At 45.8% G+C, this 14,741-nt stretch overlaps 1 protein-coding gene across 7 annotated transcripts in view; it reads left to right on the top strand.

Annotated features, from left to right (window-relative positions):
• thsd7ba (thrombospondin, type I, domain containing 7Ba) overlaps positions 1 to 14,741 on the top strand; it is a 1,512,301-nt gene that overhangs the window by 899,172 nt on the left and 598,388 nt on the right. For all 7 annotated transcript variants that reach the window (XM_070875389.1, XM_070875388.1, XM_070875385.1 and 4 more), the window contains one exon: positions 3,081 to 3,213. In XM_070875389.1, the coding sequence (XP_070731490.1) occupies positions 3,081 to 3,213 (133 nt within the window). The remainder of the gene's footprint in view (positions 1 to 3,080; positions 3,214 to 14,741) is intronic.

Raw genomic sequence — 14,741 nt, 5'->3', positions numbered from 1 at the left:
TGGTCATGAGGAAGCTGATAAAGTCCACCCTTCGCGCGTACAGGGCCTCCGTGACCTGCCAAGTGCAGCGATGTGTGGCATGGTGAGACAAATCTCGACTGCAGAGGCCCGAAAGGAACCGGATGCATAGAAAGGCAGTGCCGTGGTGACCTTGACCTCGACCAAAACCGATGTCTTGATGGCAGGCTGCATATGTGGCCTGATGAGCTCACATATTTCATTGATCACCACCTTGTGGAAGCGCAGTCTCCGAAGGCAGGTGTCGTTGGACATATCGAGGTAAGACCTCTTTCCCCTGTACCTGCGGGGTGTGTATGGTAGGGCCCTCCTCCTCATTGTTGCACGTCTTAAATTGGGCACATAATGATGTGCATCACATATTGAGCCATCTGCACTCTGCAGCATCTGCATATTAATTGATGCAGGCTGAGAAATGGCTGGCCTCATTGCAATGAAAATATAATAGTGATTGATCAGAAGTAATAATTTCCTCACTAAAATACATCTAGAGTAAATCCCCAATAATCCAGAGTCTGAAAATATGTGTGTTGAGATCGTCACTTCACCTGAGAAGAACTCCAGAGTCAATCCAAACTCCCCTGAAGTTGAAGCAGCCTTCTGAATGAAGGGACCTGCGATTTAAAAAATGTCAGCCACACTGCTGGCTTTAGTTCAGAACAGTTCCACTTTTTCCGGGTGTTTTTTTGGGCGAGCGATATTGTGGCCGATATGTGTGCGAAGTGGTGAAAGTGACGGTGAGCGATCTCCTGGGCATTAGTTTCGCCAAATGTGCTCTTTACGACCAAAAAAAATGGATGGGCGGTATTATTGAATCTCGCCGTTAATTCCATGTGGAAAGTAACGCTGGCCGATATTATGGGCGTTGATTTTGCCCATTCTGATGATTCCACCCCAAAAAAGTGGGCGGGCGGTATTATTTTTTCCCGGCGTTACGCACATAGGGCAAGTAACAATCGGCAATAAGTTTCTGAAAAATGCCCGTCAGTTTCCATTTTGTGGCTAAGTGGGTGGTATATGGACGATACACGTCATTTCAGCAATAAAATGGACGTTAAGTGGACGTTAAGCATGCAACAAACGTGGAAAATCTAGCCCATAGGCCCTGAATTTGCACGTGCTCGTAGGGGCCCCGGAAGATCCGGGTTTAGGCATATGAATTGCATGCGCCTAAACCTGGAACGTGATCACTGCATCCAGAAATAAAGGGCCTCCACGGCTGAGAGTTGGGCTATTTGCCCAACTTCTGCCCAGCAAATGCCCTTGAAATTCTTACTACTGATAAAAGCAGGCATAAGGCCTGCTTTTAATGGTGTTAGACTTTTGAAGGACAGAAAACTACATTTTTTTCAATAATTTGAACATTTAAAATCCTCTTAAATAAGGTAAGTTTTTTTAGACCCTTTAAAATATGTCAATTTATTTTTCAAAAAAATACATTTTTGTTTGAAGTAATTAATTAAATTCCATTTTGATTAATTTTAAATATTTGATGTTTTTTAAAAATTTATTTTAAGTGTGTGTTTTTGGGTTATTCCCATTCATACTTAGAGTGATTCCGAATCACCATAAGTATGAATGGGAATACCCCTACTTGGATTGGTTGATCCCAGGGATGCGTACGAAGCACTTATGTGCCTGGAATACATGGGTCTCTACGCAGCCTTCACGTAGAGGCCCAGGACTGTAAGTCTCCGAATCTCTCTTACCACCGAGTAGATTTGTGGAAATTTTTCAGGTCGGTGGCATCCCCGCAGGAAGCCGTCGACCGCAATTTCTGGGTCATTATATGTTTTAGATGAGTCACATCATGCAAAGGGCTCCCAAACTGACCTTGTCTTAGTTAAGCTCTTAAACAATATTACACACTCTCGCTGAAGGCTGTCATACCATTCATAACAGCTTGTGATTAACAAGTGTTTGACAAATGAAAAAATGTGTGCTTTTGGTGGCTATAAAAGCTTTAACACATAATGCCTTAAAATGTGTCACTGGTTGAAAATGTATGGATTTTATTTTCAATCACAATTTGTATTCAAGAACACTTTATGAATTTGTAATGGCTTCAAGAATTTTTGGGGGTATGAGAGAGGTCGAATATGCAGCTCTCCCTACAGAACCAGCAGAAATGAATTCAAATTTAATGAATAAACTCATAGAGCTACCGTGAACAAGATTGTTTTACAATTAAAGGAGTAAAGAGTTGTTTTGCATCAATAACCACTGTAGCACAGTTCTGTTAATTAAAATCTAACTGATTGTTTGTACAGTGAAGGTGTTGACCAATGTCTCTCTGGGGTTCATGGTGGCATTGCCCTTGGATTTTGTTAACTCAACCATGCCCAGCACAGCAATTAAAAGTGCACAGTGAACTATATCCTTGAAAGAAACAAATCTAATTTAGTGAGTTCAGCCGAATCAGTAAAGCCAGATCTTTAACTCTTGAAATCAATATTTTCTTACCCCAACAAGCAAAGCTAGGAATAGCTTTGCTTCCTTTACTATGCATATTTGTAGACATTTCCAGTAAAGTTTGGAAATTATGGGCAGATCTGATTTCAGTTTTTATTTATTTGTTGAGTTGTAATACTTTGTATTGATTTTTTTATTAAAAAAAACTAATTTAAGTGATGTGATCAGTGCTGCAGTGTCGCACTTTAGTGCAGCAAGGGCACTGTGCAACAGATTGGGAGGATGGGATTTGTGCTTGTGATTTTCCCCATGGTGAGTTCGTCATCTCAGCCAGCCTGTCAGTGGGAGGTAGTGACTGGAAAATGTCTGATGCCCTACAGGAGTAGCAAACTCAAACGACAAGTCATTCTGGGTCGGTGCACACTTTTCTTATTATGCAGAATTGGTAGACATCAGGGATAAGGTTGCCTGCCTACTGGTTTTACATGAAAATATTGCGCAGTGTGTGTGTGTGGGGGGTGGGGGGCTCGGGGGAAGGATAGAGAAAGAATAACTAAAAGATGATTCATTTTTAAATTGTACAATAATCTTTCTCTTTTATTTTAATGTCTAACTTCTGACTATTTTTCCATTACTTTGATTTTTTTCAGGTAATTCTTCTTTTGCCGAACAGTCTCGCTACAGAATTATCATCCAGAAGCCTGACAATCGAGGACAGGACTGTCCAGATACTCTGTATGAAGAAAGAGAATGTGAAGCACTTTCGCCTTGCCCAATCTATAGGTAAAAATAATTGAACACAAAAAGTGGATTGGAATTGTATTTAACACTCTCAGCAGGCTCTCAGTATATGAGTCCAAAAATTAGTTATAGATTTAGAAGTCACAGAATATATATATATTTTTGAAGTACAAATCATAAGGTGGATTATTTGTTAAAACACTGGCATTGTTTACTGATATTTCAACATGCTCCATTCACTAATCTCATAGTACGAACAACCTTAACACTTGAACAGTATATTATCTGTTGCTATCTCAAAGATGTACAGCGATAGACCGTGGCAATATTATAGTGCAGATTTTAACAAACACTTTTATCTCAAACATTTGTATGAAGGGAAATAAAATTTATGTCAGGCACATATTAGATATGCAAGTTGTTCAATTGCTGAACCACTGAACAGTCATAGTTACGCTGTGACATCAGGCCAACCCGCTTAATAAATACCACATCAAAAAACTGCAGAATCTTACTTTCCTTATGTATATTTTTGTTGAATGAGTGCACATGATAAATATATATTTTATAAAAGATTTTAAAATGAGGTATTTTGCAGAATAATCGTAATCACATGAATACACACAAAGAATTAAAAAAAACACAGCTGGCACTTACGTTTGGTTTTGGTCAGTGTATCGTAGTAGTACTTTTGTCTCTGAGCCAGAAGGTCAAAGGCTCAAGTTCCTCTGCAGCACGTGAGCACATAATCTAGTCTGCCGCTCCAATGCAGTACTGAGGGTGTGCTGCACTGTTAGAGGTGCTGTCTTTCGGATGAGACATTAAACCGAGGGCCCGTCTGTCCTCTCAGGTGGATGTAGAAGATCGTATGGCATTATTTCAAAGAGAGCATGGAAGTTCTCCTTGCTCTGGTCAATATTTATCCCTCTACCAACATCACTGAAACATCATGGCCCTGAAATTCCGGTCAGTGGCTTCTTTTGAACGAATGCCTCCGACTATGAGATTAGTGAATGGAGCACGTTGAAATATCAGTAAACAATGCCAGTGTTTTAACAAATAATCCACCTTATGATTTGTACTTCAAAAAAAAATATATATTCTGTGACTTCTAAATCTATAACTAATTTTTGGACTCATATACTGAGAGACTGCTGAGAGTAAATTTTTACGATTTTACCTGGTGGTTCCGGAGGAGCCTGCGATTCCAGTGGGGATGCCTTCTCTTCCCACGCTGCGAAGCGTGCTCCCGTCCTCGAGGCTCCCAGCCAATCAGTAACAGTATTCCACAGCTTTCTCATTAACAGCAATGAGAACTCCGTATCTATGAGTTCTCATTGCTATTGATGAGAAAAAACACCATAATAAAAAATAAAAAACACATCTCACATAATTAAAATTAATTGAAATTAAAGTTAATAAATGTCTTAGAAAAAAAAATTCCGAGTTTTTAACAAGATTATGGTTTAAAATAAACTTACCGTAGTGGGCAATAACAATAAAATATGATTTTTAAATTTTATTTTATTATGCTTTTGTAAGTTTTAAAACTCTTACGCCTGTAAAAGTAGGCTATGTGCCTGCTTTTATCAGGCGCAAGAGTTTTGAGGACATTTGTCGGGCAAGATATGGGTAAATACCGCAATCTTGCCCATGCAAATGTCCTCACTCCCTAAATTTGGAGGATCTGTGCTTGACAGATCGGAAAAGCCGGTTTTAAGCACATGCGCATTGTGCGCTGAAAACCGGCTTTGTGATGCCTTCCCGGGTCAGGAGTCACTTCATACAGACTTGGGACTGGAATTTCTGGGCCAACATCTGCCCATTATCATATTGCTGTTTGCAAGACTTTGCTGTTTGCAATTTGGCAGCACCATCACCTATATTACAACAGTGATTACACTTCTAAAAATACTTAATTGACTGAAAAGTGCTTTGGGACATCCTGAGTTTGTGAATAGTGCAATAAAAATGCAAGTTTATCTTTCTTTTCCAAAAACAAGATTGGATCATGAACATCTTGTAAAAGTGTATTTTTCCCATTTTTCTCGACCTAGTATCCTCTCATTCAAATGTTAATGCACTGTACACTTACACCAATTTATTAATGTGACATAAAGGTTTTGGAAATAACAGTTTGGCCTAAGAAATACCACTTGCGAGTGCAGCATGTGAGCACCTTTATTGAAAATTGTCAGAAAGGACATACTTGCTTTAGAAGCAGTGCAACAAAGGTTCACTAGATTGATCCCTGAGTTTAGAATCATTGGGCAACCTATTTTATGATTCTATGAGGAGAGATTGTGTAGAATGGGCCTACACTCTCTGGAGTTTAGAAGAAGAGGTGATCTTCTTGAAACATGTAAGATCCTGAGGGGGATTGACAGGGTAGATACTGAGAGGTTGTTTCTCCTGGTTGGAGAGTCTAAGGGGTAGAAATTCAGCTCCGCCCGAAACAGGGCCCACTTTCCGTTTCTTGAAGTTTTTCTCCACCACATGGGTTGCGGTGGAACTGCCGTCGATATTCGGCACTTGGAAGTTTTTTTTTGCTGGGGGCGAATGTAGTAGTGGCTGAGGGGAGGAAGTTCCCTTCCAGTGGGTCAGCCGCCTCGATCACTCATCAGCACCGTGCTAATGACGTCAGTTAAAGGGGAGAGCCTCTGCGAGCGCCGCATATTTTCAAGTTAGCTCCACTGGGCCAGCGGCCGGGCACTCAAGAGGGGTTGCCAAGCTGCCTGTTGTCGGCCCGGCCGAATACAGAGGCATAATTGTCAGACCGAACTGACAGTCGGTGCACAATAAAAAATAAAATGGCGTCGCCGGCAGCACATCCTCCCCTTTTAAGGGCGGCCGCGCCGCATACCAACAAGGAGTGCACCGACACAAAAAACTGTCTGGATCACCGGCCAGCGGTGGTGCTGCTCCTGCGGGGCAATTTAAAAAATGGTGGGCGCTCCACGGAGAGTCGGCAGCCATTCCGCTCCGCCCGCGTGGCTGACACTTTCAGGCCTAAAACTAGGGCATATAGGGGGAGAAATTTGGGGAGTTAGCACCTCAGTTAGCGCCTGGCGGGGGTGCTAACAGGACGCTCAGGCAGTAGCACTGTGGCGGCGCGAATCCAGCATCGCACGGCACATTCGCCAGCCCGATAACAGTTAGTGCCTCGGCACTTTTCGTTCTGCAGATTACGAGGTCCGGCTCGCTGGGCGCCCGATCTGCAAACTTCAGTAGCGCGCACGCCCCCCGCCTTACCGCCTTGCGCCGACAGCGCCAGGGAGCGGGGATGTGAACCAGCCGGCTGGTGGGGTGCTACTTAGAGGGATGCGTCCAGCTGCCAAGGAATTTCCGCTCCAAAGGTCAGTTATGAGTGGCAGAGAGCGAAGGATGGATCTGCAGCTAAAGAAAGGCTGCTTAGTTGATGGAGTGTTGCGGGCCATCAAAAGACTTTGCATTTCATCCTACAGCATTTTGCCATACTGCATAATTGGGGGCTGGTGTGCGGACTCCAGTGACCCTCCCCTTTAGTGGTTGGAATTCTCTACCCCATAGAACTGTGAATACTGAGTCGTTGAGCACACATTTTTGGACTCTAGGGCAATCAAAAGATATGGGGATCAGTTGGGAAAGGGGAGTTGAGGTTAAAGATCAGCCATGATCTTACTGAATGGCGGAGCAGGATCAAGTGGCCGTATGGCTTACTCCTGCTACTAATTCTTATGTACTTATGTAATGCAGTGACTTTTTGTGTTGAGATCTGTCACAAGAAAGAAAAAAGAAAATTTATATGGCACCTTGCACCTTTAAATCTATGCCCCTCTAAACGTTCTACCAATTACTTTAAATCTATGCCCCCTGATTGTTGTCCCCTCTGTTTAGGGATATAGATCCTTCCTATACACTCTATCTAGGCCCCTCATAATTTTATATACCTCAATTAGTTTTTCCCTCAGCCTCCTCCGTTCCTTGCACAACATCCCAAAACACTTTGCAGCAAAGAATCTCAGGGCCGGAATTTTGGTCGTTTGCCGCCCTTCATAACACCTCGGAGGGGTGGCAATAGTACGGTAAGCACTTGCGGGCAGCCATCTTCCAGTGCCCCACCAGGACTTTCTGTGCCGGTTTCGACGGGGTGCGAAGCATTACCGCCTGGAAGAGGCGAGCTGGGGAGCAACACTCCTGGTTACGACACCAGCTCGAATTTTGGCTGCTGCCCGATACATAGTGCTCCATAGAGCGCCCTGCTGGGAGCGCCTGTGGAAGCTGGCATTCCAAACTGTAGCAACCGCAGTGAGGTCAGTAATATTGACCTCAGGTAAGTGTGATTGTTTTTCTTTTGCAATTTATATTGTGGTAGTGAGTGTTATGTTTGGGAATGTTTTTGGTGAGTTTTTTCATGTTCCCCCCCCCCCCCCGAAGCCTCTCTTAGAGTGCTCCGAGGCTGGCTGTTTAGCTCAGGATTTTCACTTGCTTAGCCGGTCAAGCGCCATAAAAGTGCAATGCCTCACTTAGCGGTCCGCTCGAAACACTGGGCCCAGCTGATGAATTTTGCAGCGGCAGACGCAATCAATTTGCCAGCGCAAAATTTACCGTTCGCCTGGATTAATGCTGCAACAGAGGCACGACCAAATTTCCACCCCATAAAAGCATAGAAATCTACAGCACAGAAGGAGGCCATTCGGCCCACTGTGTCTATGCCGGCCGACAAAGAACTATCCAGCCTAAACCCATTTTCCAGCTCTTGGTCCGTAGCCTTGTAGGTTACGGCACTTCAGGGGCATGTCCAAGTACCTTTTAAATGTGGTGAGGGTTTCTGACTCTACCACCCTTTCAGGCAGTGAGTTTCAGATCCCGACCATGCTCTGGCTGAAAAAATATCTCCTCAAATCCCCTCTAAACGTTCTACCAATCACTTTAAATCTATGCCCCCTGATTGTTGTCCCCTCTGTTTAGGGATATAGGTCCTTCCTATACACACTATCTAGGCCCCTCATAATTTTATACACCTCAATTAGTTTTTCCCTCAGCCTCCTCCGTTCCAAAGAAAACAACCCCAGCCTGTCCAATCTTTCCGCACAGTTAAAATTCTCCAGTCCAGGCAACATCCTCGTAAATCTCCTCTGTACCCTCTCTAGAGCAATCACATCTTTCCTGCAATGTGGTGACCAGAACTGCATGCAATACTCCAGCTCCAGTCTAACCAATGTTTTATACAGTTCATGCATAACCTCCCTGTTCTTGTATTCTATGCCTCGGCTAATAAAGGCAAGCATTCCGTATGCCGTCTTAACCACCTTAAACACATGATACCCTCAGGGATCAGTGAGCATGGAATCCAAGATCCTTTGTTCCGCTACACTTCTCAGCGTCCGACCATTTATTGTGTATTCTCTTGCCTTGTTAGCCCTCAACAAATGCATTACCTCATACTTCTCTGGATTGAATTCCATTTGTCATTGTTCTGCCTACCTGACCAGTTGATTAATATCTTCCTGCAGTCTACAGTTTTCTTCTTCTTTATCAACCACACGACCAATTTTTGTATCATCTGCAAACTTCTTAATCATACCCCCTACATTCAAGTCTAAATCATTGCTATATACCGCAAAAAGAAAGGGACCTAATACTGAGCCCTGCAGAACCCCACTGGAAACAGCCTTCCAGTCACAACACCCATCGACCATTACTCTTTGCTTGCTGCCTCTGAGTCAATTTTTGATCCAATTTTCCACTTTGCCTTGGATCCCATGGGCTTTTAATTTCTTATTGAAAGTGTCGTATATGTAGCACACAAATCATTGACTCCACACGGTCTGGTGTTGATCTAACTGCTGTGACCTTAGTCCTTTATTGAACAGCTCCAGAGTGCTCCACAGGTGTGGTGGGCAGCCTTTTATACTGCCTCGTGCAGATACTTTCAGGTCTCCCACCACACCGCCCTCTGTGGTGCACCATTGTACTTATCATACATTTAATGTACCAGAGCAATACACAACATCACTGCCCCCCCCCCCCCACCACTCCCAGTTCAAAAAGCCATTGCTTGAATCCCCTAAATCGAAAAATGCATTAGCCCATTGGTAAAGTTGGTCACGGATCTACGTCCCTGAATTTAAACACTGACCATTCAGCATTGAAATATTAACTCTTGTCGTAATTCGCAATTCATGTCCATTGTTTTAAACACAGTGACCACCCAGCATTAAAGTATTATTTCTTGTCATAAATCCATCATCCTACATTCACATGGCACACTTAGACTCGCTCTAGCCCGACAAAAGTCCAAAAGTCTTTATGTGGGAACCGCAGTGGCGTGAGGCCCTTTTAAGACTCCCGGGAGCATTTCCCTTTTAAGACGCCATCTTGTGGCTCCCATGAGGCTTCCGTTGGGCGCCGCCATCTTAGGTGTTCTGCTGGCCTAGAAAGGAGAAAAAACAAAGAAGGAAGGAAAGGGAATTTTGCAGTGTTTTTAGGAAAGGTGCGGTATTTCCAGCGGAGGTGAGTGAGTTATGGAGAAAGCATAGTGTGCAGCAGAGGTGTTTGTGGAGAGGACGCTGGCCCTGATCAAACCCGACACCATCGACAACGCGGAGAAAGTCGAAGAGACCATTCTCCGATCCGGGTTCACCATTCTTCAGTTTAACAGCATTCATGAGTTCTGGACCAACTATTGCCATGGTTATTGCCAGAGATCAAGCTATAGCATACTGGAAGGAGTTGATTGGACCTGTAAATAGTGTAAAAGCAAAACGGCCCAGATCAATCCCTCTTGCAGCAGTGGCTCCCTGGACTCGATCAGTCACAGTGAGTCGCTCCGTGCTTGCTGCCGCATCCGCCGCTCTGCTTCACGTCCCTCCGAGTCGCGCCCGCCGCCGCCGCAGCCTCCGCTCCTGCCGTGGCCAGCTCTCCTGCGGCCGCCGTGGCCGCCCCTCCTGCGGCCGCTGCCGCCGTCGACTGTTCCGCTGCGTGGGCCCCCCGGATCCGCCGGCCATCGATGGGCCTCCCGCTTCTCGTCCACAGCGCCCCGCCGGCCCGCACCCCAGCAATAGGCCCGCACCTGTAACTTTGTTCTTCCAGGGTCTGCTCATCTGTGGAGGCTGACCTGCAAACCTGTTCTTCCAGGGTCTGTTCATCTGTGGAGGCTGAGGCTGCAGGATTGCTTGGGGTCAGGAGTTCTGGGCTGCTGTCGCCTGTGTGTGGATTTAGGCTGCAGCTCCAACTCGGTTGGCGCTGCTCTTTGGGGACCCGGGGAGCAGCAGTCTGTGGAGGAGTGAAGTCTTCCCAGCTCCCACGGACCTTTCCCATCCATCTTCTGCCGAGGAGCGTTGGCCCATCGCCTGCAATGACCCACAAGGGTAAACCGTGCGTCTCGCCCCCGTGAGATACCTGCACATCTGCTCTGCCGAGAACAGGTATCAGTTCCTTGGTGTAGGTACGCAGCTTCGCCGTGATCGGGACCAGCCGGGTTACCCCACAGTTTCTCAAAAGTTCTCTGACTCATCAACGACGGACCCGATCCCGTATCCACTGCCATACTCACTGGGACTCTGTCAATTTTTACTTCCATTATCACTGGGGGCGAATCGTCGGTGCACGTATACAGTGCATCTTCTTCTGCCTGCTCCTCGCTGAACATTGGATCATCCCCCATCTCCTCAGCCACATGATGAGTCCGATTTCTTTTACACATACGCTGCAGGTGGCCTTTCAGGTGGCAGGTATTGCACGTATACTCCGCAAACCTGCACCGGTGAGCCCCGTGGCTTCCTCCACAGCGCCAGCATGGTGCTGCTTGATTGGCCCCCCTCAGCGGACTCTGAGTTCCAGGACCCCGAGGTCCGTGCTCTCTGCCCCGGGCAGAGCCATGTTCTGCAGTTTTGTCCGTGGTGGGCGCTATCCTGTGGACAGTGCCTGCCGGGTTCGAGACTGTGGATCATTTGCTTGGTGCTGCAAGTCGAGGTCATATATGCCCGGCTGATGGTGATGGCCTTTGTCAGGGTGACTGTGGGTTCCGTGGCTAGCAGCTTGCGAAGGAGTCCCTTATGGCCAATCCCCATGACGAAAATGTCCCGCAATGCCTCGTCAAGGTGTGCGCCAAAATCACATGGCGCCGTGAGTCTCCTGAGGTCCGCAGCATATTTGGTGACATCCTGGCCCACAGGTCTGCAGTGATGGTAAAATTTGTATCTGGCCGTGAGGATGCTCTCCTTCGGTTTCAACTGGTCACGAATGAGTGCGACCAGCTCCTCATATGACTTGTCCCTGGCGCTCCCAGGTGCCAGCAAATCCCTGACGAGACAGTAAACCTCATCGCCACAACACGAAAGCAATATCGCTTCCCTCTCATTGCATCCGTGCTCCCCGTCAGGTCATTTGTTGTGAAGTAGTACTCGAGCCTTTCCGTAAAGGCCTCCCAATCATTGCCCATGGTAAAATCCTTTAGCAAGCCCAGAGTAGCCATGGTTGCGTAGAGTTCGTCCGCTTCCTCGTCGCCAATGTCGTGTATGTAGCACACAAATCACTGACTCCACATGGTCTGGTGTAAATCTAACTGCTATGACCTTAGTCCTTTATTGAACAGCTCCAGTGTGCTCCACAGGTGTGGTGGGCAGCCTTTTATACTGCCTCGTGCAGGTACTTTCAGGTCTCCCATCACAGCGCCCTCTGTGGTGCACCATTGTACTTATCATACATTTACTGTACCAGAGCAATACACAACAGAAAGCCTTGCTAAAATCCATATACACCACGTCAAATGCACTACCCTCACTGACCATACTTGTTACTTCCTCAAAAAATTCAATCAAATTCGTCAGATACGACCTTCCCGTAACAAGTCCTTGATTAATCTGTGCCTTTCAAAATGATGATTAATACTGTCCCTCAGAATTTTTTCCAATAATTTGCCCAGGTTAGGCTGAGTGGCCTGTAATTACTTGGACTATCTCTTTCCCGATTTATCATGTCCCTGAAAATGTTTTCCAATAATTTTTCCAACACCGAGGTTAGACTGACTGGCCTGTCATTACTCAGTCTATCCCTTTCGCCCTTTTTAAACAAAGGTACAACATTAGCTTTGACACCACACCTATAGCCAGAGAGGATTGGAAAATGATGGTCAGAGCCTCTGCGGCTTCCTCTCTTGCTTTTCTTTGCCTGGGATACATCTCATCTGGGCCTGGGGATTTATCCACTTTCAAAGATGCTAAACCCTTTAATACTTCATATCTCTCACTATATTTATTTCATCTAATATTTCACACACCTCCTCCCCGATTGCAATGTCTGCATCGTTCCTCTCTTTTGTGAAAACAGATGTAAAGCATTCATTTTGAACCATACCCAGGTCTTTCGCCTCCACACACAGGTTAACTTTATAATGTATAACAGGCCCTACTCTTTCTTTCATTATCCTCATGCTCTTAATGTATCTATAAAACTTTGGGTTTTCCTTAATTTTATTTGCCAATATTTTTTCATGCCCACTCTTTGCTTTCCTAATTTCCTTTTTAATTTCACCCCTGCACTTTCTATACTCCTCCAGGATTTCTGCAGTATTCTCTTGGTAGTCTGTCGTATCCAACAAAGACGTTGATGTGCTAATCATCAATGGCATGTGTCTTCAAGTGGCTGTATAGGCCAATTCTGGATGCACGTAGTCTCTTGCACACCGGACAAGGGAAGTTCGATGTGCCTGATGCTGACAGTACTGCCACCTGATGTCGTCTATCTCTAGTGTCCCTCAAGCGTTGACATCGGCTTTCTTCGAAGGTCTGGTAGGGAGTCCTCGTGAGGGTTCACCACTGGATTTTATTAGCTGCTGTATTCTCGAGGTCCTTTGGTCGGATGCCACAGTACTGGAGGTTAGCCTTGAAGCAATCTTTGTAGCGTTTGCGGGGGCGCCCCTGGTGTCTTTGACCTTCACAGAGCTCGCCGTGAAGAAGCTGACGAGGTATCCTTGACTCATCCATGCGGATGACATGACCGGCCCACCGGAACTGGGCTCGCATGATCATCACCTCGATGCCAGTTGATTGTGCTCTCTCCAGAACCTCAAAGTTTGACACCCGGTGTTGCCAGCGTATGTGGAGTATAGATCTGAGACTGTGCATATGGAAAGCTTCCAACTTTTTGATGTGACACCTGTAGGGTGTCCAGGTCTCACATCCATAAAGGAGAGATGAGAGAACGACTGCTTTGTACACCGACAGTTTAGTTGACAGTCGGATGTGGTGGTGACTCAACACCTTAGTGCGCAAGCGACCAAGCGCCTGGCTGGCTTTACAGATCCTTGCATCAATCTCCTCGTCCAAGGACCCATCACTTGATATGGTGCTGCCAAGGTACTTGAAGTTGTCCACTGACTTTAGTTGTATACTGCCGATGAAGACTGTGGGAGCAGGTGCTGTTGTGCCAGGGGCAGGCTGATAGAGAACCTCGGTTTTACAAAGGCTGATGGTTAGGCCAAACACTTCAGTTGCCTCAGCAAATTTGCTGAGTATGAATTGTAGATCACTCTCCTTGTGTGCCATAAGGGCGCAGTCATCAGCAAAGAGTGCCTCTAGGATGAGTCATTTCCACACTTTGGTCTTTGCAGCAAGGCGGCGGAGGTCGAACAGTGAACCATCTAATTGATATTTCAGGTAGACCCCAAACTCCAAGTCTTTTATGGCATAGTTCAAAACGCAGGTAAAGAATAGGTTGAACAGAACTGGAGCGAGTATACAACCTTGTTTCACTCCATTTGAGATGGCAAATGGGGCCATGGTTGTGCCGTCTGAGAGGACTTCACCTGTCATGTTGTCATGAAACAGCTCAATGATGTGGACAAACTTCCTTGGGCACCCAAGTTTCGTCAAGATTGACCACAGCGCTGCTCTGTTGACAGTATTAAAGGCCTTGGTGAGGTCAATAAATACAGCGTACAGGTCCATGTTCTGCTCAATGCACTTCTCCTGCACATCTCTGAGTGAAAAGATCATGTCCGCTGTGCTCCGACCAGGTCGAAAGCCACATTGTGTTTCTGGAAGATTTACTTCTGAGACACTAGCTATGAGTCGGTTCAATACTATGCGGGCGATAATCTTCCCAGCAATGGACAGAAGTGATATTCCCCTGTAGTTGCCACAGTCTGCTTTGTTGCCCTTGTTTTTGTGGAGGGAAACTATCATAGCGTCACGGAAGTCCTGTGGCATGTCTTCATCTTCCCAGATGCTGGTTATTATGTCATGAATGGCCTCGAGAGTTGCTGGGCCTACTGCCTTGTAGATTTCGGCAGGGATTCCATCCTTTCCTGGAGCCTTTCCAGTACTCATCTGGTTGATGGCTTTCTTTACTTCGTCCATGCTGGGAGGAAGATCAAGATCTTCTTTGATAGGTTGCTGGGGTATGGAGTCAAGTGCTTCTTCGTTCACTGTTGAAGGTCGATTAAGAAGATTATTGAAGTGTTCTCTCCACCTCTCATTTATCCCAATCCTGTCTTTGATCAAAGTGCTGCCATTTGCTGAAAGGAGTGGAATGGTGCTGGGTTTTGATGGTCCATAGACTGACTTGATGGCGCTGAAGAACATCTT

Source organism: Pristiophorus japonicus, chromosome 3, assembly GCF_044704955.1.
Source record: "Pristiophorus japonicus isolate sPriJap1 chromosome 3, sPriJap1.hap1, whole genome shotgun sequence".
In the NCBI taxonomy this organism is placed as follows: Eukaryota; Metazoa; Chordata; class Chondrichthyes; family Pristiophoridae; genus Pristiophorus; species Pristiophorus japonicus.
Note: the sequence above shows the minus strand (reverse complement) of the source record. Positions and strands in the feature narration are given on the sequence as shown.